The following is a 22,692-nucleotide window of genomic DNA, read 5'->3' as shown; positions in this document are numbered from 1 at the left end:
TTTCTCCACCGTGTGTTCTGTTGAAGTCACATCGGTCCCTCATATCCTAATTTTTATTCTTGTGATATTTTCCTTTCCCATTTCGTTGTTTTTCTCTGAGCGAGATGTACGTGAAACACTACACTTCATTTCCTTGTTCCTAGTAGACGCTTGTCACCCCCTAGGATTCTTTAGCCCGGGCTACCGGAAGGTTGTTGGTGCCGTTCAGTGCAGTGCAGGTTGAGATGAAGATGGTGCGATGATGGAAGGGAATGAGACAAAAAAGCGACGGATCAAAAGAAGAAAAAAAATCATAAAAAAAGCGTCAACATCAACGCAACTTTTTTGTATTTTAAGATTTTTTTCCCTACTTTCCTGGACGCACCAATATCGATACCCTTGTAGCTTTATTGTTCCTTGAGCTTCATGTACGGAACTGTTTGGTATTCTCTCATCTACTTGTAACGTCTATCTGAAAGGTTGGTTTGGATGTTTCAAGCTTACACGGAGGTTGTAGATATTGTCAAGTCAGAGTAGAGAATAGAAGAATCATTCCAATATCAACATGAACAACTCCCTTGATGGTATTAACAGAAGGGAAAAAAGAATCAATCATGAATAGGCACAACCATCGTAAACCGTGAACCAAGGAGTATGTAAAATTAGAGACCCCAGACCTCGGATATGATCATATCCAGCACAACGCAAATGCGCCTTATCCGAAAATTTTCTTTGAATAACCAGCCGTCCAGCCGACAACTTACTGTACGCCGGTAAGGGGAAATAAAGCACGCATGATCTGATCATCAGTGTACATTCTTTCCAAGCCGAGACCAGTAATGAGTTTATAGCCAAACTGTGCCTCCCCGTTCGCCTTGTATGAAACAAAAGACCGAAGAGAAAAGGGAAAAATGAAGCATGAAACGACAGATACCTCACAAATACATATCGTCGGATAATGTTGATCCCAAAATAAGAGTAGATGGTACATATACCAGAGCGTATGTGACTCAATTTTGCGAGTATGATAGTCCCCAGATCCCTTGCTCGTCATGACGTCAGTTGCAGTGTTGTATCATAGATATGGGTATCAAAATCTGCAGCACAGGATTGCGCATTATAGTCCGATGGCGAAGGATGTTATTTGACGCGACCCATGATGTCCTCCACGTCCTTTTGGTTCACAACTACACCACCCTCCGAACAGCGGGCCTTCGTACGCAGCTCGGAGCAAAGGTTGTCAACGTCAATTTCGCCATTGCGGAACTTCTCCATAGATTGCAGGCGATCCCTACGGTAGATGAAAGTCAGTATACCAGTGATAATTCATGGAACCAAAATCAAGCCGGACATACCAAATCTTGGTGCAAGACAACATCTGTGATTTGTCCTCCCCAGGCACCACCTCCTCATCCAACTTGTTGTCGATTTCAGCAATCAAATCCTTCTTCGGTGGCTGTGGGTTAGCCACCTCATTGAAATTGTGAGACGGACTTCCCAGATCTGGCAAGGGGAAGGCATCGTCAAAGAAGGTACCGAAGTCCTGTGACAGAATGGCATCCTGAGGTTCTCGCCAGTCTCCGAAGAGCACTGGATCGAACTGACCCCCATTCTGCTGCGCCAGGAGGTCAAGTCCAGGTCCGGCCGTTTGTTCGTCGTTGCTGCTGGGTTGGCTAGGGGTATTCGACACGCTCTCGCTTTTGCCTCTCACAGCTGGAACAGGGTTATTGATATTGCCGCACGCCATGCCGAGTTGTGCGCAGAAGGAGGCCTCACCATCAATGGTGCTATAGGTACAAGCATGATGATTTTGAACACAGTCACTAAGCTTCGTGGCAGGCGAATTTGATGTCGGCTCCGGCGATGTGCCATTTGAAGACAGCATCTGACTCTGGTGCGAGTCCGATGAGGAGGATGGAGAACAAGAATTAGACGAATCATGTGACGATGCGGACTGTCTGATATTGTACACCGATGGTACCTTAGGAGAGGGGTTGTTGGAGACTCTATTGGCGGCTTTGGCAGTTGGCACTCCCTGGTTGTTTGAGCCGTTAAGTGATTCCCGAGTCATAACACCTGGAACTTGGGAGTCGCTTGTCGCCGGAGAAGAACCATTCCTAGGCTTATTTTGGTTTGACTTGGTCAATGGGCCATTGAAGATGTGTCCTCCGGGAAGGTCTCCGAATTTGGGGAAGTCGAACATGAAGTCATTATTATTGAGGCCATACAAATTCCTAGAATGAGCGCTTGGGATAGCGCTCATGGCAGAGATTCCACTGCCGGTAGTCAGCCATGAGAGACGCTTGCGGTACTCCCTGAGTTCCACTTGCAAACGCTCGACCTGAGCGCGCAGTAGTCCATTCTCCTGGTTTGCATCGTCCGAGGCCTTCTGTAACTCATCCACTTTGGTCTCCAAGTCCTTCAAATGCTTCTCCTTGCGCTCACGAAATGCGCGCTGCGCTGCACGGTTTTGCGCCTTGCGCTTCTAGAAAGCACGTTAGTAACACAAACCCCGATCAATCTACTCCACAGATTCCAATGCATACCGAAGTAGGCTCTGAAGTCAACGGCTTTCTACCTGGTTTTTTCGCTGCTTTGTCATCGCTTTCTCTGCGCTTCTTTCCCGACTCTTCGTTTTCGTTGTCCGACATATCCTTCCGCTTTTCGCCTACCTCGTGTTCCTCAGATGGGAGACTTCCCGGCAGGTCACCAATTAGATTCTCGGAGCCCGGAAAATCGAAGTCAAGCTCCGGATTGAAGTCTAGGAAAGGACTCTCATCATCTCCGTAACCCAACCCACCGGAGCCATGATGCGTCTTATTGAATCCGGGTGACATGCTAAAGCTGCCAGACGACATGTTTCCAGGAGTGCTGTCTGGGTCTGTCTTCGCTTGGGACCTTTGCTTATCGTTCTGTTGTTTTTGAGGGGGTTGATTTGAGGAAAGAGCGGCAAGAAGAAGGTCTTGTTGATCGGGGGAGAGGTAGAGGCCTTGATGATAGAGGGTATTATAATCGGCCATCGTGATTGTCGTATCTTCCGAAGCGGAATAGATATGCGAAAATATACAGACGCCGGGGCCACTCGTATGCTGAGATAGACCTGCGATCAAATCCGAATCAAACACTCGACTTGGCTGTTTGGACCGTTGTGATAGCAAGGCCGGGCTTCCCGCCCGTTTATTCTATCGTATGAAGTCACCAGTGATGAAAAGATATCTGTGTGATGAAGGATTCAAGATGAATAATCAAAGCGGCAGTAATTGAAGAAACGTAGCGTCGAGAATTGGCGTTACAGCGATTGTGGAAAACGCGGTAGGTTTTTTAAGTGTTCAAGGATATATCAAATGAGGGATGCTTCCAACTACAGTGTGTAAATTGGGAAGCGACTGGCTGAAATCCGGCAAAGGAAAGAACAAATAACTTATTTTCTGTTAAGGAAAATTTGGTGTAGTCGGAAGAGATGTACAGACACCGGGCAAGCAGCAGGATAATCCGAAAGCAGCTCAACCCCGGCGCACGGTAAATAGGTGCTCCAAGACACGTAGAGATGATCAAAACAGAAGGTGAGGTGAAGAAGATGCAGGTTGATCCAAAGGTAGGTTCAGGGCAAGGTGTGAGAAAGGAGGGGCTCGGAGGGAGGCGAATGAGGCTAGAAACGGAGCAGTAGGCGGAGCAGAAATGCTGAGAATGGATCGAAATACGTCAGATCAATTGGTGCCTACTTCAGGCGGACAGGGGACCAATCGATGGGGGGGGAAACGAGTGCTAGAGAAAAGACCAGGGGGGAGGATGAAGAAAGAAGAGGACGAGTTGGCGTAAGAGGGGAAGAGATGAGCCGATGCATTGCAGTCATTCGATAGCGGTACAGCAGTGACTAGCCTGAGGTACCACTCTTTTGGTCGTCGAAAGAGCGGCAGCCCCTTTAGCGCGTGGCTATTGGTTGCCTAACCCCAGGGTTGTTGATCGAGACCAATCACCGCAACGGATCGTGAGCGCTAGTTCGGAACCAGAAAATCCCAAATGCTGCTTAGAAATCAGGCCAGACCCTCTTTTTTCTTTTCGCATTTTCTGCCGCTTTCCATTCCCTCGTGTTTAAAGCCGTTTGGTTCCCGCCACTCAGCAGATCCCATCCCGAAGTCTCTCCACATCGTGGCTTTACTATCGGATGTCTCGGTCGACTGATAAGATGGACTCTTCCTTTTTTTTTTGTGGAGATATTATCTTCTTTTCTCTTCACCTCATGTTGATTCCTTTCGCAGTTTTCACCCTCTCTTATGATATCATTTGTCTTGTTCGTTTTTCTACACGTAAACAGTCCAGGAATATCATCAGGTTCTATCCCCATGGATAGATGTCAGCGTGAAACATCCGTCCTTATCGTCAGATCCTCCCAGATGGGTCCAAATTGATCTAACAATTGGACCAATGTCCTCCGAGTTCGGGTCTTCCGTGACTCATCAACAGTTTTCGTTTTATGTAGATCGACGAAATGGGGAGGTCTCAAAGAACGCATCCCCCTGTAACCCCGACATCTGCTACCATTGTTGGGTAATTGCTGCAATAGTTTTGATAGGTGAAACACGGTAAGGACCTGGATCTCTCAAGGTGGTTGCGCCACAAGTAAGCTCGTGAGCACCAGTGGCAACAGGATTTAACTCTGTTCCACAAGATGAATCTCCGTTCATCGGTCAATGCCTTGGAATCTCCGGGGTGACGTGATATTAAATTTCAAGTCATCACTTTGAGATCGTCACCAGTGCCCCAATCGCCTTCTAACTACAATGAGTGTAGTTTGTAGATTCTTAAAGTAATTAAGCTAATGGGGGGGGAGATCCACTCCTATATCAACTGATGGTGAAGATATCTGGAGTGCATCCCACCTGCAGAGGGCCCCTCACGTGATGCACTAACCACAAGGGGAACGTGCACTATCTTATCCCAACTTCTTCTTTGGGTCTTATCTTTGCCATCGCCATCTGCAAATAGTTTGAACATCCAACGTTGGTCTCCTTCAATAGCTAGCGCATTCTCTCATTTTCTTTCGCCTGTCCTGGCAATTCATTATTTTGTTTATTTGTTTCTTATTTGTTCCTCTTTCAAAAGTTTTATTATTTCACAATGTCGGACGTGGCAGCTCTAGAGGCCGAGGTCAAGGAATTCAAGTTACAGGTATATCTGTCGAATGGTTGTTGAACTTTGATTTCTAACCCAGTGGGTGCAGCTTGAAACCGTCCAATCGAGTTTGCAGGTAGATCCAGATAACACGGAACTTCAGAGTCTCAAAACTGAGCTGGAAGAACTTATTAACCTCACCGAAACCTCCATCGCCGAGCTCAAACCTCCCGCACCGTCCACGTCGAAATCATCGCTTCCGGTAAAAGAACAAAGACCCCGGGATAACTACCCTACGTCTCAGACGGGCTATCGAAAGCCAACAGTTGAGCAGACGGAAGAGTCCGCCCCACCGGCATCTTTCTCCGTCAATGAACATGTCCTTGCCCGTTGGACTTCGGGCGACAACTCCTTCTACCCTGCCCGCATTACCTCCATCACCGGTTCCTCCAGCAACCCTGTTTACCTGGTCTCCTTCAAGTCCTACGGCACGGTGGAATCATTAACTGCAAAAGACCTCAGGCCTATCTCTGGCAATGATTCGCGTAAACGCAAGGCTGATGGAAGCTCAGGCAATTCCGCATCCCAATCCCCAGCACCTCAGCTGCCAAACTCGAGCGTGATCTCTGCAGCTGCAGATATCAACCCCGCATTGGCGAATCAGGCGCGGAATGAGCCAAGCAAGGTAGGCGATGGCTCCGCGCGTCCCGCAAAGGCGCCTCGGAAGGTCAAAGCCAACCGGGAACTTGAGGCGGGTAAGATGAAGTGGAAGGATTTTGCCAGCAAGGGAAAGTTGGGACGGAAAGAGAGCATGTTCCGAACTGGAGACAGTGTCAACGCCCGAGGTATGCCTCTCACGATTTAGTGCCCGATAGGGCCATGGCTAATCTTTACATCGGCAGTGGGTTTCACTGGGTCTGGCCAAAAGATGCGCAAAGATCCCACCAGGACGCGACACGTGTATCAACAAGCCGAGGACGAAGGCTACTGATGACGTAGCTTTGGAGTTTTTGCAGGGGTTTTCCATGATATGATGGGCTTGGTTTTTTTTTTCTCCTTATTGTTCATATGCTGTTTTTGCTCAAGCTATCTATTGTTCCCATTACTAACAGGCTGTTGGTGGCAGATAAGTCATCTCATGATTGTCGAGGCAAGGAGTAGTCGTACATAGAACGCGGCTTCAAGGTTTTGGTGATTCTTTACCCCATGAGTCTCTGGCGTCCCTCCTGCACGCGATCATTTCTAATCCGCCATCCTGTTAGGTATTATGACGATACGTCTATCGGAAAATAGGTTTTGATTGCCCAACGTGCTGCTTTTCCCGTAGTAGTGATCCGATAGGGCGACCCAAATTCTGGAGAATTAAAGAACTAGACTCTTGCGTAAATGTCACTATAAATTGTAGTAAATGACTCAGATATTTAATTATACTATTTTAGGAAGATATCCCATGCGTTGACAATTACATATATAGCTTCATTGTCCATGGTTCCGTCTGGAATTCATGGGACATGTTTTCATGAAAACATACTTGAGTAGGGCATCACCAACTTCAATCAACAGATTCCGACATTGTCAAACGGTAATTCATCCGGCATATGTGTATAGGTAAATGTCGTGTTAACTGATATGTAAATTGAAAAGTATGACAGGTGAAGTTTGTTCCTTGCATCTTCCCAAGTCTACATCAGAATAGAACTAATGACCGGGTCCAATATGAGCTAGTGTCTACGAGAACAACATTAATATCTCCATACGTCTATGATTCTATGTCTCTAAAAATACACAACGATGGTCAAAGAATAGCTATTCCAGTATAGCAGCCGTTATCCTGCCATATCACTGTCTTCTTCCCACCATTCACTCGATATACACTTCCTCCTAAATCCGTCACATACACCTGCTTCTTCCCGTCCATTTTAATCCCGATGGGTTCGTGGAATTGCCTTGCTAATAATTCCTTCTTGCTTCGAAGCTTTGCTTTATCAGCCTTTCCACTAACATCCACCCGGTTTAACGAACACCCAGTTGGATGCTCGCCACGATCGGTCCAGTATAGCAACTGATTCTCCCCATCCAATTCCAGGTCGATCGGTTCAGGTAATCCTTCCAACAATAGCTCAATGTCTTGTCGATTATCCGCTGTCTGGCCAGCTGGGATGTCAATACCTGCTCGAAAAATCCGTCCCTGGCCACTTTTGCTGGGCCCCTTCTGCGTCCAGTAGATATAACCGCGATCCATGTCCAAGGTGATACCTACACACCATCGCGTCATATCCTTTCTTTCCTCGGGTTTATCGAGAGAGCCAGTACGAACAAGAATTTCGTCATCAGTACCGTCAAAATTAACTCGGTGCACGCCCATGCCCTCACGATCACAGAAGTAAACCTTATTATTGATATCATCAACGACCAGTTGCTTCGGCGTGTGCACCGTACCAGGAGGTAGGAGAGTCCGGACGTCCGTTCCGTCAAGGTTTGCCGAGTGCACAGAACCATCATTTGTGGCTGTTGAGCGACCCATATTCGTCCAGAAGATGCGAGACGCCGTTCGTGAGACGTCAATCCCATCCGGCAAGGACTGCCCTTCAACGAGAGTGGTCACTTTTCCAGTATTCGGGTAGAACTTGAGAATACGTCCGGCTGTTGGAACGAACGAGATATCAGGATTGTTCGATCCCAGACCAACGTCGAGTAAATACAAGGCCTCTTCACCCTTGACAGCATCCATAGGCTTGGGAGGATACAATCCGCCCTTATCGCTCTTGAGTCCTAGTTTCCCAGGAGAGATATATTTCTCGCGCAGCCAGTCAACAGTCATGCGGCTGTCTAGTCCCCTCTCTTGAATATAGTTATCTTCAATGAACGCCACTGTATCCAAACCAATCTGATCCATCAATCGACACGGCGGCAAACTAGACGGAAGCTGGAACATATTCTTCCAGAGAAGATCAATTTCTTCAGGAGAACTAATGCCTTCCGCAAGAATAAACATGATCTCACGCTTAATAGCAGCCCAGAGACGATTGAAGATGAATCTAACCCATATTAGCCATCATCCACAGACCATATATATTATACAAAGAGAAAGAGACGAGAAGAGGAGAGAGAAACTTACCCAGTTGACTCCCGTCTCGCCGTAACAGGAATCATCCCACAATCTTTCAACACACCCGTCAACAGATTGAACAACTTTGTGCTCGTTTCTCCATCTGTCATTAACTCTACCGTCCGGATAGCAGGCGGCATCGTGAAATGCATATTCAGTATCCTTTCTCTCCTCCCAGGTTTCACCTCGTCTAGCATAAATCTCGATTTAAAAGAGCTGCTATTCGATGCAATGATGCAGTCAGCCGGTGCATTGCGATCAACTTCCGCAAATGTGCTGATCTTCAAAGGCAGTTTCTCTGGTACGGCTTCTACAACGAGCCAGGCGTCCGATACGGCGGCGGAGATCTCGGTGAAGGTCTGGTAAGTACCACCGGTGCGTTGGGAAGGGGTAAGAGCGATAAATTCCTGAATATGACTATCAATGTAACTGGATGCGTCCGAGAGCGCCTGGGGGGAGGGATCGCGGATATGCACATTGTATCCACCTGCAAGGAAGACAGAGGCAATGCGGCGGCCCAACACCCCAGCTCCGAGAACCACGACGGGACGTGATGATGGTTGGGGCATTATTTGTATGCTTTGATGCAGATAAAATGATGATATAGAAGTATAAATAAATGTGAGAGGAATATGCTGGGTAACTGGGTTTCACATTTACACATATAAAAGCCCATTCTCCAACAACCCCCATCTAGCCCTTATATATCTTATCCATTACACGCAACAGGGCACCCAGATCCCCGTATATGGATACACACGCCGCACGTGCCGATATCCGATACCCATTGTTGAATCGGTCCAGGTCGGTCGGACACCCTCGGACTCGGTATGGAGATACTTCGGAACGGGGACGGACCGGATACTTAACCCTATGGGCTGAACCTTGGGACGATTTCTATGCTCACCGTATTGGCTTAGAGCGCTCATATTTCGGGACAAGTAGGTGGATAGTGTGTCTGTTTAGGAATGTTACGGTGGGTATCACTGAGGAATGAGTTGTGCTAAAGTAGTGCCGTTTAGCCGTGGAATGGATGCTTGGTGTATGTTATGGTTGTTGGGTTGGTAATTCTGAGGGTTTGGTATTGCTCAATGGGGGTTTGCATTTCTCTGTTTTCTTAAGGCCATGGCATAGTGTACCAGATTACTTTGTTTTAGTGGGTTGGAGTGATGAATTACCTGCAAGTAACTATGTGGTGTTGGTGTGAAGATTTCAAATTCTGATTGTGGTAGCATACTGTGCATTCTAGGGTGGGAGTTCAAAAGTATGTGATGTGACCCCTACTATAATATCAATGAAACATTGATCAATATTGTGTCTTTCCAGGACTCCGTATACAGTGTGCTAATTAATTTTGGTTACCTGGCATTGTCCTAGAAAAGTATAGACAAAACCCCAGCTGTAGATGAACCATAAAAACAAACCCAAAATAAATTCACTATTTATCTACTTTCTAAAACAAGAAAACCTGATCCCCAACTTTAGCAACAGCTCCAGGCATCGCCCACCCCATTCCCTGCAAGGTCTTCTTCATCGCTCCCACCATCGGCGGCGGCCCACACAACAACACTCTATTATCCAGCGCAGCAGGCGCCAAATGCTTCGCAATAACATCCCCATTCACAAACCCCCGGTAACCCTGCCACGTCTCCCCGGGATGGCTCAACACATACTGCACCTGGAACTTAACTGGATGACGCCTCGCGAACTCATCCAACTCTGCGCGCAATAAAATGTCTTCTTCCGTGTTATTCGCGTACAGCAATGACACCTGAGTCTTGTCGCTATCGTCTTCGCAGATTGCCCGAATGAGCTGGTACATCGGTGTAATGCCTGTTCCACCTGCGATCATCCCGATATGCTTCGCATATTGCCGTGAATATTGCATTGCGCCCTTGGGTCCGCGGATCTCGATCGAGTCGCCTACTTCCATCTGCTCCAGGTGCTGGGTCATCGCTCCATTGGGGTATACCTTGATGAGTAGCTCGATACGACCCAAGTCACTGTTGTTGGATACCGGTGTGTACGATCTCGAGACGCTTTGTCCGTTGATCGTCGCTCGTAGGGCGATATGCTGGCCCGTCGGTAGGCCGAGGATATCATCAGGATTTGGCAATGCAAAGATGAATCGATATACATGTGGCGCAACTTCGGTTTTGCTGGTCAAGGTGAAAGGTCGCCATTTGCGCGGATCCAAGACACTCGGTTTCTTGACTGGAAGATTGGTCCGGGGGAGCTTGATCATACGTGCTGTTTTGGCTGGTCGACGGGGTACGTGGTGAGTGAATTCTTGTTGCACGTCTAGCTTGGTTGAGATCCACATGCCCAAGCCCAAGGTTAGGGAGAACTGGACTGCGCTGGCGATGCCCACGCCGGTCCAGAAGTGGGATCCGTCGTGGCCTGGGCCCTGGCGCGGAGAGATAGATGTGACGAGGGAGCGCAGGGCGTGGACTACTTCGGTGGTGGTTATACCACGATGGTAGGCTGTTATGGCAGCTCTGCCCGCTAGACCGGTCATGCCGCACTTTATAATTGTTTGAATTATGGATGACCAGGAGGTGGAGTTTTTGACGTTGACGGCCGCGGATTGGGAGACTTGCTCGTAGGTTGGGCGGTATATCTCGACGGATTCGGTTTGTTCCTGAGCTTTTGAGTATAGAGACCAATGATGGGTATAATGGGTATCTACCTCTGTCGGTAAGTCGCCTACGTAGAAAGGCTCTAACTGTTCCCTCGCTTCGTCAGAGTGTCCGACTTCCTCAAAAGCTTCAGTGGCGTCGGCGCCGGCGACCTCGAGAAGAATAGCACCCCCACCGGGGTGATCTTCAAGGTACTTGGTCACATCGTAGACTATGAGCAGTCAATATCAGTCTGGCTGGATGATAGGAGAGACGAACCCTTGTTGTGGAGGATAATCCAGACATCGTCTGGTTTGCAGTGTTTTTGGACCTGTTCAAGGGTGAAGGACGACATTTTGGCAAAGTATGCAACTTTATCCTCTCAAAGCAAACATGGACAACTTAGTCATTTATATCCTCAACTGTCTTTGCGACTCTTGTGCCGTTCTATCCAGACAATGACGCTCGGGCGACCCTCGTACGAACTTCGGACGAGGTCTCCGAAGCAGCCGAAGATCAAGGTGGGCACGGTTATTCGGATAGCATATTCAGATTCAACTTCATCAAGGTATATAATAATGTCGTTTCCAGGTGAGTCTTCAATCAAGTTAATTAGTTCAAGCATTGATATTCATCATGAAGTGTCAATTCTATCTCGTGGGTGACGACATCACCACCACACAGTCCATAGATGTGGACTCGCACTGGAAGTTTGAAGACCTACAGCGCGCTGTCGGGGGAGTTTTCCATGTCGCTCTGCCAACAGGTAAGCCTTTTGGACCGACACTTCCTCTTTAGCAGAAGCCCTAACATTGCAGGCATCTCCTTTCACTCTGAAAACGAAACGTTGTCGTCCGTCGCCGACATTATCTCTGTCGAATCATCTCCCATCGGCCTCCGAATCGACGGCAATGCCGTACAAACTCCTCAAGGACCTCCAGGGCTGCCCCTGGTTGGCAGCTTCTACGAGATCTTCCCAGACCATCTTGGGAATCACTATCGACTCTTCCGCAAATATGGCCCCTTGATCAAAACCATCAACATGGGCAAAACCACCTACCTCACAGACGATCCGCAGGTCGCCTCAGTCTGTCTCGCAGAATCAGCCTACATGACCAAGAAGATCAACGAGAATCACCCCCTCTGGGGCGTAAAAGACAACACCGCCATCTTCATCGGCGACACAGAGACTGAAAACTGGCGTCTCGCCCACAAATACCTCCCACCAGCCATGGGGCCCAAAGCGGTACGACACTACACAGGCCTGATGCAAAACTGTGCAAGAAAGTCTCTACCCGTGTTCGACGAGCTGGACGCCCGCGACGAGTCCTGGAACGTCTACCAGTACATGGTCAAGTTGGCCTCGCAGACCATCGGGTCCTTCTCCCTCGGCAAAGACTTCGGCCACTTCGACTCAGTCGACAGCCCCCTCCACCCGATCGTCACGAACATCGCCAGTCTCCTGTCGCTCAATAAGAAGATCACCTCCCGCGGCGAATGGTACCGCCACCTCCCCTTCGGCGACCCGGCCCGTCTCCGCCACGTCCAACATACCATCTACACCTTGCTGCAGGAAGCCATCGACGAAGTCGCTGGTTCTGGCATTGCTGACGCCCCCATGAACGAAGCAGCGCTCAGCGCCTCCTGCGTCGTCGACTACCTCCTCCACGCGGTCGATGACAAAGGTGAGCACTTCCCGCAGGGCCTCATCCTCGCTAACATGCTCATCGTCACGGGCGCTGGCTTCACCACCACATCCGCGCTCCTCTCCTGGCTCCTCTACTGTTTGGTCACATACGAAGGCACACAGGACCGCCTCTACGCCGAACTCGTAGAGCACGGCATCGTCGGGCCCAGCGGCGAACGCAACCAAACGACCTGGACCCCCGATCTCGCGCACAGCCTTCCCTACCTCGACAAGTTCGTCAAGGAAACTCAGCGTCTCCACAACGCCAGTTTCCAGCCGGGGAGAACCACTAAGACTGATGTCGTGCTTCCGGGCGGGCATCGTCTCCCGCCTGATAGTGTTATTATCCCTGCGTTGTATGCTATCCATACGAATCCCAAGACCTGGCGGGACCCGTTCCGATTTGATCCGGATCGATGGGATACGGAGGAGGTCAAGGGAAGGCATCGGTGCGCCTATATACCGTTTGCAACGGGGCCGAGGGGGTGTATTGGGTTTAATTTTGCGTTATTGGAGGTTAAGATTTTGTTGGCGGAGTTGGTGAGTCGGTATGAGTTTGTGAGGGACGGACTGGAGGCGATTGATTATGATCCTGAGTTTCAGTTGATTCGGCCGTTGAACTTTTATGTTAGGGCTAAGCGGAGGGTGTAAATGGTTATATATCATTGATAGATTGATAGAATGTACACTAGATATAAAATGGAGGTCTAGGAGTTAGGGTTAGACTGTATTCTCATAATTCTATCATGGAAGTTGAATTAGGGCACGGATCTCTTACGATAAAAGAATTATAGCTCTCACTTGACTGTATATCACACCGCGGCCTCTTGGTAAATCTCTCGCAATGCTTTCAGCGCCCGAGAATACGGCCCGAAATACCGAACATTCGTATCAGCATCGCACCACTCGGAATCCTTCTCCTCTTTCTCCAAGACTGCGATCAGGTGCTGCACAAGTACCTCTGGGTCTCGCTTGTCCTCCACGATTAGTGCCCTTAGCCCCTTGAGCGCAATTGCACAGCTAACCGCGTTATGCACAAACGCCCATGATCGACAAACACTCGCTGAGAACCGATGAAGATCAAGAAAACTCTCGATCGCTTGCATTGCCCGGCTCATACAGTTCGTCGCAGCAGCATTGTAAAGGGGAGAATGAGGCTCTATTTCACTCAAATACACTCGGCTCAGTCTGCAAATACCATATCCAAGATGAACTCCAAGGGCTAATCGTTCTAGATGATCTTGTACAGAGGTGCACCGTGCCTTGTCCGTGAGAAATGGAGCGGCGTCGTCCCACACCTCTTCTAATTGTTGTTTACACTTGAGTGCGCTCTGTTGTGGGTCTTCGACGTTTCCCGCTGCCTCTTGCCGTGCTTTGTTGAGGAGGATGTTGCAAATGGTGAAAATAGATTCTTGGAATGAGAGTCCTTCGGTTTGCTGTCTATATGGGATAGGGCAACTCATCGTGATTGTACTTGGAGGGCGGTCATATGTGAACGATAGAAAGGTATCTTGCCAAACGATTGACCACCTGCCCTTCGTTAGTGGTGCAATCACAGGTGTATACTGAGAGGGAATACCATAATCTGTTGCGTTGGAATTGCTCGGATTCTGGGAGGGATGGGAATGCTTCATGGAGACCGATACTCTGAGCTAATCGAATGGTTGCACCTGCTACAATCAGTATATATATAGCGAGAGATAGAGGGACATACACCTACCCATCAGTATCCACGCACTGTTGGTATCCAGGTTATTGCGCAGACAATGCCCAATCAGTGCCATAGCCTGAATCTGATCCAGGTTGGTATGATTGAAAAAGTTTGACATGCGAAGGCATTGGAAAGATGAGCAAACTATGTTATTAGTTGGATTCTAGCTTTTCCAAATGGAAGGTAGTATTAACATACTGAGGACCTTTGACCGCAAATCTCGCTCCTTGATCGGATCATCCGAAAACTGCACCCCACAAGCTAGCACAGCGAATAATAGTGCCAGCCAAGACGAATCAGGGCCGAGTTCTTCGGTTGTAGCTGCTTGAGATGCAACTCGCTCGTCTAAGAATCCGAACAACGCAGGGCCGAACTGGTCGATAGTCACCAGCGATGGGTAAAATGGGTAAACAATTGATTGGTAGACCTGCCAGTATCTAGGATAATCAGTTTTGGGGAAGCAAATATCGAAATTGGCCAGCTTTGGAACTAAAAACTATCAAGTCAGAGATGCATACCGGATGATATCCGAATCGTCCGGCAACGTTTCACAGACGTTCTTGGCTGTCGCCTCCGCCCCCCAAAGATTGGCAAAAGGATATGTCCGTGGCACAAATTGGTCGATTAGTGCATCGTGCAGCATCGCATCCCCCGTTGCCGACGCTCGACGGCACCCCAGTGCGAGAGGGGTGTCTGAGTGGCTGCCCAGATAAATAGTGGCACCAGTAGCATCTTCGACAAAGTAGCGTCCAGGCGACTTACTAGCTGGCCGGGTACGCAATTGACCCGTGTTACGAGTTTCACTTACAGAATGAGGACTCTGGGATGTCGCCGTAACCGTCGCGCACAGGTCTGCCTTGAGAGAGGAAATTTGCTCCTCGATTTTCTCCAGCTTAAAGATGAGAAGGCTGGGATCAGTTGCAGACTGAGATTGCGCTTCTTCAATTGTACTATTTCTATCATCAAGTCAATAAGCGGCCGAATATTGGTGAGTAGAACATACAGAACATCTAGATTTAGTTCACTCGGCCCTTGGGTGTCCCTTGGTGTAGGTTGCGGTGCTCTCGCCTCGCCGCCGGAAGCAGTCGGCACACGACATAACTCACTATGGCCGCGCTTGACGCAGTTGGAGCATGGCTCTCTTCCGTCACAACGGACCTTCCGGTGTCTGCAAGGAAAACAGGAACGGATGCCGCGGGTCTTGCGTTTATTCTTGAGCAGTTCGCGGACGACGGCAGTGTCGTAAGGATAGGGGTTTTCCGCCATTCTGGGTGCACGACGTGATTTTACTTCATTAATATCATTTCCCTATGATGCGTCGAAGCTCTGTGTATCCATTGTGCGATATAGAAGCAGTTGATGGAAAAAGAAACCTGCAGGGCAGCAGCTGTAAAGTTGATGAGTGTTGAAGTTCGTCACATTGATCGGGAAATTTAAGTGAGCCATCTCGTATTGGTATTACCATCTGTATTACACTAAACCAGGTTTGGAAGATACCTCATTCGGTTCATTCGATGAAACTTGTTCATGATCAACCAGCTTGATAATATTGGTGCTCTTGACTCTATTGCTGCATACACTAGATTCTATCTTACCAAAGATTATAGACGCTGATGATTGTATTATACTGCTATAACCGAGTACCTCTCGATCTTCCAAATGGGAAACCGAACCAATCTTCTTCACGCATCTTGACACGGACTCGCGGGACTTCCCTGGACAGGATGTCGTGTTTCGCCCGCGGAAGACCTCACAGCTATACCATGGTGTATACTCAAGGGCTACACGTCTTGCTAGAGGCGTAAAGATCCCCGCAAATTGTGAATGGCTGTTCTCTAGTGCCGCTGGAGCCTCATGCCTCAGCCCGGTTCTGAGATTTCTACTTGCGGTAAAGCTTGACATCGGGACCTGAAAGCGCAGTCGGCTTTCAAACTCAGAAGCATGGCATCCTAGCCAGACATGCTGGACAGCGATCTTACTTTTGCTGATTAAGAGGATCTCCTCAGCAAGACTTTCTTCGCTGAGTAGCCGATAAAAGAATCGTTCTGCCTCTCCCACACTCAAATCCGAACTTCATTTCAAGTGTACCAAAGTCGGCGGTCCCAGCGATAGGTATCCCAACCTGCAAATCTAGCCCTAATTCCACATGTGAAATACTCGCATCCCTACAAACAACCTTCATCAAGAACCTCGATCATATGCTTCACCATTAATTTATTTTGCTTTCGCATATATAAATGCCCAGACTTCCTTTTAAAAGTAAATTTCCCCTCCTGTTACTGACAGGATCTCCGCGTCGAGTTCAAAACTCCGCAAGCCACCAGGAAAATCATTCGTAATCGTCAGCCTCCGCCCGTACCGATCCATCCAGACCATATGGGTTCCCATGGCTCCGACATCTAGATCATATCAAAACAACTGCATTCCGTATGACTTGGCGATGATGGAATCGTTACAGCATTTCTCAATCTCCCGCCCAGTTCCAGCCCTACTTGTACCTCCGATGTTCCCTCCTTAGCATTCATCCAAATCATACCATCAACTATAAAATCTCAAAACGCGCACCAACCAAACCAAACAAGTAAAATTAACGCAATATATAAAACAAAGAAATGACCACGCCCAAAACCAAACCCATCCCCATCCGCCTCATAACCCACAACATCCGAACCATCCCCTGGTTCACCTTCCCCCCAGAGAAACCATGGAACATCCGGCGAAACCACATCGTCAACCAACTCGACTTCAACACAACGCACAACCCGGAGGCCATAATCTGTCTCCAGGAAGTTTTGCACAGCCAACTCACCGACATCCTGACCGGTCTCAACACCGCCCCGGATAGCGAGAGCATTGAAGGCGACGAGATCTGGAAACACGTTGGGTGTGGCCGCGACGGCGGCCAGAAGGGCGAGTACTCGCCTATCATTTACCGGGCCAGGGTCTGGGAGGTGGAATGGTCCACCACGCGCTGGTTGTCGGAGACGCCGGATACGCCGTCCCGGGGGTGGGATGCGGCGTATAGGCGGATTGTGACCTATGCTGTGTTGCGGCATCGGGGGACAGGGAGGAGGGTGTTGGCGATGAACACGCATCTGGATGATCGGGGGAAGGTGGCGCGGTTTGAGAGTGCGAAGTTGATTCTAGAGTGGATGGAGGAGGTTTTGAAGAAGAAGAAGAAGAAGGGATCGGATTCTGTGGATGGTGTGGTCTTGTGTGGAGATTTCAATACAAATTCGAGAGAGAATAATGATGCGTTTGGGGTTTTAACTGCAGGTGCTATGATCCATACGAGGGATTGTGTGGATGGGGAGAGACGCTATGGCAATGTGAATTCTTGGACGGGCTTCAATGATACCCCCATTGATGATGCGCTTCTGGACTACGTCCTGGTCGGACCTCTGAAAAGTGGTCATGTCCCGTGGAATATCCGGACGTATGGCATCCTCACCAATCGGTTTGATGATGGGATTTTCAATTCGGATCATAGGGCGGTTGCAGCGGATGTGGAGTTGGTCGGTTCTCCCAAGCAGCTGTGATGAAGATATTGTAATGATCGGTGGATTGATTTACTTGACTTATTGCTTCGTTGCTTTTTTCATATGGTTACTAATGCTCGGCGAGGATCATCCGTTCTTGATAATGTTCGCAATTTAGGGCTATTCACTGGACGTAATAAGGCCATGGTAGCAAACAGGATTGCATAGATATAAAAAAACAAAAATAAAGACTGGTAGGGAGATAAAAACGACGAAAACCCTTGTGGCGAAGTCATCCATCAAGATAATATAGCAAAAACTCGGGTATGCTTTACTTTTGTAAAGTAAGTGAACAACGAACGACATCATATGAAAGAAAAGGAAAAACCACAGTGCGGATTCGTTCATCAGTAAAAAGTCGTTCAACAGTCATGCAAATCGCAAGGAAAATCCCCATCCCAGTCAAGCAATCAACCAGACGCCGCGCTCAAGGTAAAATCAATCCATCCCTAACATACGCCCAGTAAAGCAGTCAAACTCGATACCCAGTCCCATCCTCCAGATACCTTTTGAGGACCACCTTTTGACCGACCTTGTGCCCAACCCTCGTGTGATCATCGTGATTCCGCTGAAACGGCATACATACTTATACAGTACATGGTGCGCACAAAAATAATAGTACAGACGAAAGGAGGCAAAGACAATGACCCAATTTCAATCATCAAAGATAGAAAGGAAAACAAAACATCAAGGTGCATCAACGGCCAAATTCGGTCCAGACGGTGCTGAGCCAACTGCCTGAGAGTCCACTGTCCAATGGCATGATCCCCGGAATTTGATCGTACTCGCATCCCTCCAGGAACGCCAGTACATCTTCGCCACCCAGGCTCGTAGACGACATGCTATTCGAGGGGAAACTGTCCATCCCATCTATCGTCGCTGGAGGCGAGGCTGCCGGGTGCGCCGAACCGGGAGGTGGCAACAGCGGAAGACCATGCGATGGGGCGGCATTGATGGGGGGTAGTGATTGAGAGTATGGTGGTGGTGGCGGTTGCTGGCGGGGGCCCAACCATGGGTTCAGGGGCTGAAGACGACCGGACTGAGACGCAACTGTGCTGTATTGCGCCGACGATGCGCCCGCTGTTGTGGCGGGCGGAGCCCCGTAGGAACCGGCCGGTCCAATGGCCGGAAGGGTAGGCGATGAATTGTTATATAAGGGCCCCTCAGGGTGATGCTGCAGCGATGGGAGAGAGAACGGAGATTGGGATTGCAAAGACCGACTGGGAGGCAATGGGAGACTAGGACGTCGTTCGCCATCTGGTCCAGGGAGGGGCATGCCCGGACTGTTGATGGGTATCCAGGACTCACGGCGTCCGCCGGCGCCATCTAGCGGAACCTCCATAGGCTCACCTGGATCACTGCGAACAGCATTGCTGCCGGCATCGCTGATGTTGGTCACGCGATCACTGACTCCTGCCGCGCCATCCTCATCGCCGCCGTTTTCTGGTAACTGGTCTTCGATAGAACCAAAGTCAAGGAACAACTTTTCGAGCATTCTGAATTCTTCAAGACCACCGCCCACTCCACCCTCACGGACAGGTCGGACACCATTGGTTTGCATGTCCATAACCTCCGGGATCGAGTCTAATTTGCGAGAGTGCCGGCGGAAGCCCTGTTTGACCTTGGAGAAATAACTATGGAGTCGGTTGAGTGTACGGAACCACCCACGTGCCATCTTAAGGCGTGACCGCATCTCGCGGAGGATGTCGAGAGCTTTCCGAGTCTGGCCCTGGCCTTGTTGATTGCCATCACCCGCCGAGTTAGATTTTGAACCAAGGATTCCTTCCGGATCCATGTGTGGAAAATGTGATGCGTAGATACCAATGAAAGCAGCATTGTAAACGGCGAAGCCGACCAGCGGGTTCTCGACGAGCACACCTCTGTCCTGACAGGTTACAACCAGGTCCATCATCTGCCGGGCAGCACTAAAGAGCTCGCGAGCACTTTCGCGCCAGAAACCATCGGGTACGCCAACTTTTTCGCCGGGAAATAGGGGCTCATCTAGAGGGCCAACAGGCTCTGGACAGCGTACAGGAAGGAAAGGAATATAGGAGCGGTGTAGGACGAGGACTGAGAGAAAGTAGACCACATGCATCAGGGTATAGGGTGAAAGATTGGTCTTGTACATGATATGAGTATCCGTATTGCGCGTCGAGTACTGAAGGTTGCGAGACAGTCCATCCTGGAATTCACCCAAAATCGACCGCAGTTTAGAAAACTGCGACTCAGGATGCCATGGGGGTAATTGTTCATTCCTATGATTGTCAGTTAGCTTGATATAATTGAGATAAGAGGAAACAGTAGCGTACCTTCTTCCACCAGCGCAGGACCACTTTGCAATACTCCCCCAGATGCGAATGATGCGGATTACACGACTCAACACGGCCTCCTCCGCGCCAATCTCCCAGCGATCGATCTCATCCTCACTTGAGTCCTTTCTCCGAGAAATGGGGGACCAAGACTTTGGGTCAGGGGTGATATTATTCGGAAGCTTGTCGTCACCGAAACCTCCCAGGCTCTGACGAATGCTAGGTATCTGGACACCCTGTGCGCCAAAGCTCTGCGGGCGGCGAACCACGGGCTCACTCAGGCGCGAGGTGCGCACGCGCTCTCCAAAGGCGAACGCGTTATCACTGGGTAGCTGAATGCCCAGTTCCTTAACCCGGATCATGCGTGGGCGATACTTGCCACTGCTCAGACACCTATCAAGGATAAAGCATGCCCAAAATGTGCGTCTCTTAGTTTCTTGCGCGATAACATCGTCGGAGGTTTGTTCCTTCGACTCCATACCACGTCGGGAAATGCCGAAGAGATCTGTTTCTGCTCTAAACGCAGAAGGTGATCTGGGCCCATCTCGTGAGAAGACATCGTTCTCTAGTTCGTATGGGAGGCCCATAGCCTGGGACAGTCGGATCGCCATGCCCACATATAACCACGCACTCTTACCACGACACATGCCCCATTCGTGGAGCGCCAACATTAACAATGCTTGCACGCGGGTCAAGTCGGTTATGGCAAGGCTGGCACCGTCCACACCGGCCAGCCGGCTGCGCAGTGCTGTCGCATAGAATTCGGAGGCGAGAGCTGGATTGGAAGGGCTTCCTTGTGATGCGGGAGAGTGGTACGCAACAAGTTGGGGGTGGAAACGAGCGGTGAGGGCAAGCACTCCGAGGGGAATCAAGGGACTTGGATCTGATTTCGCCGCCGGTGGGCTCTGAGCGTTTTCTCGGAGATTTTCTTGATTGGTAGGGGCGGTAGATGATGAGGATGACTGAGGGCCGGATAGCTGTCGAATGTGACCCATGAAGGTAGCAGGATGCAGGAAAGGTAGAATAGTCGCAAAGTGGGACTGGAATAAGTCGAACACCGCTTCCCAGACCTTAACCGTCAAGATGGACGAATCGAGCACATCGAGGGTTCCTTTGGCGGCATCCTTCGCTGCAGATGACGAGACCGCAACGGACTTGCGAGGCCGTTGCCTTTTCGGGCCATCCATGTCTCCATTGCGATCATCTCCATCTGCCAAGGCAGCGAGATCTCGCTTGGCAGCAGTTCCACCAACACCGATGGCTGGCGTAGGATATACACATTCTCGGCCGGACGATTCGCAGGCGCGACAGGTGGTGTCGATGCCGGCATTGACACATTTAATCTTGCTGCGACGACAGCGGGCGCAGGCGATGCTGGACCGCATTATGAGGAAGAATCAAGGCGGCGCGAGACGGGGTTTCCGTCTCCCTCGTCGATCAGATAGAAAAGAAGGGGGAAATCCAAGAAGGGGGAGGGACAATGCAGCCCCAACGACTGCTGGCGACACGTGTGGTGATGCCTCCTCAGCGTTGTTTCCCGCGGTATTTCTCCGGTATTATTTCCCCGGGATTCCGAACCAGTGTCGTGATGCTTTAGGGAAAGGGGTGACAAGAAAGGGCCGACCTCCCCCAGCTGTGGTATTTGCGTTAGTACAACAGGCGCGGTCACGCAAAGTCCGAAAAGTTGACCGACCTTCAGTGCCGTAGCGTACTTTTATTTATTTTTTTTTTTTTTATTTCCCTTGTCTCTCGAGTATGTTCCCGTGCACAGCACTGGACCCCTTACAGACAATTCGGTAAGTGGTGGTAACTGGCATCCAAGTGACAAACAGGCGGAAGAGTAATAAATGAGGCGGAAGAACAGGGAAGAAAGAGAGAAGAAATAAAAAAAAAAAGAACTAGAGTAATGTGCGACGTGGGTAAAAGCACGCCCGCAAAGGTGTGTGGAGTTAGGTGACGGAGCAGGCAAAAAAGCACAGTAAATCCACCGCCAGAAAGTCTCTCTCACACACTGTGAGACGAGAGAAAAAAGCGGGAATAAGCGGAGTGTGGGGGAAACTCTCAGCCCAGGGTCGGGGCACCGGTCCGGCAAGGCGAAATGGCTGAGGAAATGGGGAAAGTCTTAACACCCGTCCGTCGGGTACTAGGTAAGGTAGTGTGGGGGAGGAGCTAAGGGAGGGAAAAAAAGAGGAAAGAATAAAAAAAGAAAAAAGGGTAATCAAAGAGGGAGACGGAGGGAAGGCGAGGAATAAGAATGGTTCCTCTCGTTGTTTCTCTCTCTCTTGTTCTCCTTCCGGCGGACGAGCATACTAACTAGGCATAAGACTAAAAGGAATCTCAGGCACATCCACTGGGGCAGGAATTGCGGAGGCCCGGCCAGCGTTAGTCCCCAGTGGGTCTAGTGTCGTAGGTGAGCAGCAAGTCGATGCAAGGACGCGACCGAGCCGCCGGAGAGTGGGAGGTGGAGCCCCAGTTTCCGAGAGCCGATGAATGTGATCATAGATGCTGAGGAACAAGTGAGTGCGAGTGCGATTATTTTGGAGGAGTATAGTTTATAATTCAAATCATAGTATCACATTGACGTAAAGTATTTAATCCGTGAGCAATTTCCATGTCCAACCGGACAAA

The 22,692-nt window shown here is 49.6% G+C and overlaps 8 protein-coding genes across 8 annotated transcripts; 3 read left to right on the top strand and 5 right to left on the bottom strand.

Annotated features, from left to right (window-relative positions):
* Positions 1-1,119: 1,119 nt before the first annotated feature.
* On the bottom strand, positions 1,120-2,999 carry yap1 (putative bZIP transcription factor AP-1/Yap1; the record flags this gene model as incomplete). The annotated part of the gene is made up of 3 exons (XM_032069874.1): positions 1,120-1,270; positions 1,335-2,464; positions 2,526-2,999. The coding sequence occupies 3 exons, from the start codon at positions 2,997-2,999 to the stop codon at positions 1,120-1,122; spliced, it is 1,755 nt and encodes a 584-aa protein (XP_031931676.1).
* Positions 3,000-4,805: 1,806 nt separating this feature from the next.
* BDV27DRAFT_122004 (uncharacterized protein) lies at positions 4,806-6,490 on the top strand. Its single transcript, XM_032065513.1, has 3 exons — positions 4,806-5,148; positions 5,201-5,936; positions 5,994-6,490. Exons 1-3 carry the CDS (start codon positions 5,098-5,100, stop codon positions 6,080-6,082), a joined length of 876 nt encoding a protein of 291 aa, XP_031931675.1. The 5' UTR covers positions 4,806-5,097; the 3' UTR covers positions 6,083-6,490.
* Positions 6,491-6,833: 343 nt separating this feature from the next.
* On the bottom strand, positions 6,834-8,854 carry BDV27DRAFT_122003 (uncharacterized protein). Its single transcript, XM_032065512.1, has 2 exons — positions 8,210-8,854; positions 6,834-8,129 (listed from the first exon to the last, which is right to left on the bottom strand). The coding sequence occupies exons 1-2, from the start codon at positions 8,767-8,769 to the stop codon at positions 6,887-6,889; spliced, it is 1,803 nt and encodes a 600-aa protein (XP_031931674.1). The 5' UTR covers positions 8,770-8,854; the 3' UTR covers positions 6,834-6,886.
* Positions 8,855-9,653: 799 nt separating this feature from the next.
* BDV27DRAFT_167618 (uncharacterized protein) lies at positions 9,654-11,341 on the bottom strand (the record flags this gene model as incomplete). The annotated part of the gene is made up of 3 exons (XM_032074543.1): positions 11,098-11,341; positions 10,890-11,050; positions 9,654-10,841 (listed from the first exon to the last, which is right to left on the bottom strand). The coding sequence occupies exons 1-3, from the start codon at positions 11,171-11,173 to the stop codon at positions 9,654-9,656; spliced, it is 1,425 nt and encodes a 474-aa protein (XP_031931673.1). The 5' UTR covers positions 11,174-11,341.
* A 113-nt stretch (positions 11,342-11,454) lies between these two features.
* Positions 11,455-13,156, top strand: BDV27DRAFT_141810 (cytochrome P450; the record flags this gene model as incomplete). The annotated part of the gene is made up of 2 exons (XM_032069873.1): positions 11,455-11,584; positions 11,637-13,156. 2 exons carry the CDS (start codon positions 11,455-11,457, stop codon positions 13,154-13,156), a joined length of 1,650 nt encoding a protein of 549 aa, XP_031931672.1.
* A 45-nt stretch (positions 13,157-13,201) lies between these two features.
* On the bottom strand, positions 13,202-15,582 carry BDV27DRAFT_36201 (Zn(II)2Cys6 transcription factor). The gene is made up of 7 exons (XM_032076437.1): positions 15,220-15,582; positions 14,735-15,172; positions 14,415-14,653; positions 14,226-14,360; positions 14,085-14,175; positions 13,284-14,035; positions 13,202-13,212 (listed from the first exon to the last, which is right to left on the bottom strand). The coding sequence occupies exons 1-6, from the start codon at positions 15,480-15,482 to the stop codon at positions 13,318-13,320; spliced, it is 1,884 nt and encodes a 627-aa protein (XP_031931671.1). The 5' UTR covers positions 15,483-15,582; the 3' UTR covers positions 13,202-13,212; positions 13,284-13,317.
* A 1,067-nt stretch (positions 15,583-16,649) lies between these two features.
* Positions 16,650-17,815, top strand: BDV27DRAFT_167616 (endonuclease/exonuclease/phosphatase family protein). The gene has a single exon (XM_032074542.1). It carries the CDS (start codon positions 16,829-16,831, stop codon positions 17,753-17,755), a length of 927 nt encoding a protein of 308 aa, XP_031931670.1. The 5' UTR covers positions 16,650-16,828; the 3' UTR covers positions 17,756-17,815.
* A 637-nt stretch (positions 17,816-18,452) lies between these two features.
* Positions 18,453-21,449, bottom strand: BDV27DRAFT_141807 (putative C6 transcription factor; the record flags this gene model as incomplete). Its single annotated transcript, XM_032069872.1, has 2 exons — positions 18,453-20,010; positions 20,065-21,449. The coding sequence occupies 2 exons, from the start codon at positions 21,447-21,449 to the stop codon at positions 18,453-18,455; spliced, it is 2,943 nt and encodes a 980-aa protein (XP_031931669.1).
* Between the last annotated feature and the right edge of the window lie 1,243 nt (positions 21,450-22,692).

The sequence above is a fragment of the Aspergillus caelatus genome (assembly GCF_009193585.1).
Source record: "Aspergillus caelatus strain CBS 763.97 unplaced genomic scaffold BDV27scaffold_20, whole genome shotgun sequence".
Taxonomy (NCBI): domain Eukaryota; kingdom Fungi; phylum Ascomycota; class Eurotiomycetes; order Eurotiales; family Aspergillaceae; genus Aspergillus; species Aspergillus caelatus.
The sequence above is the reverse complement of the archived record's forward strand: the minus strand, read 5'-3'. Positions and strand labels throughout refer to the sequence as shown.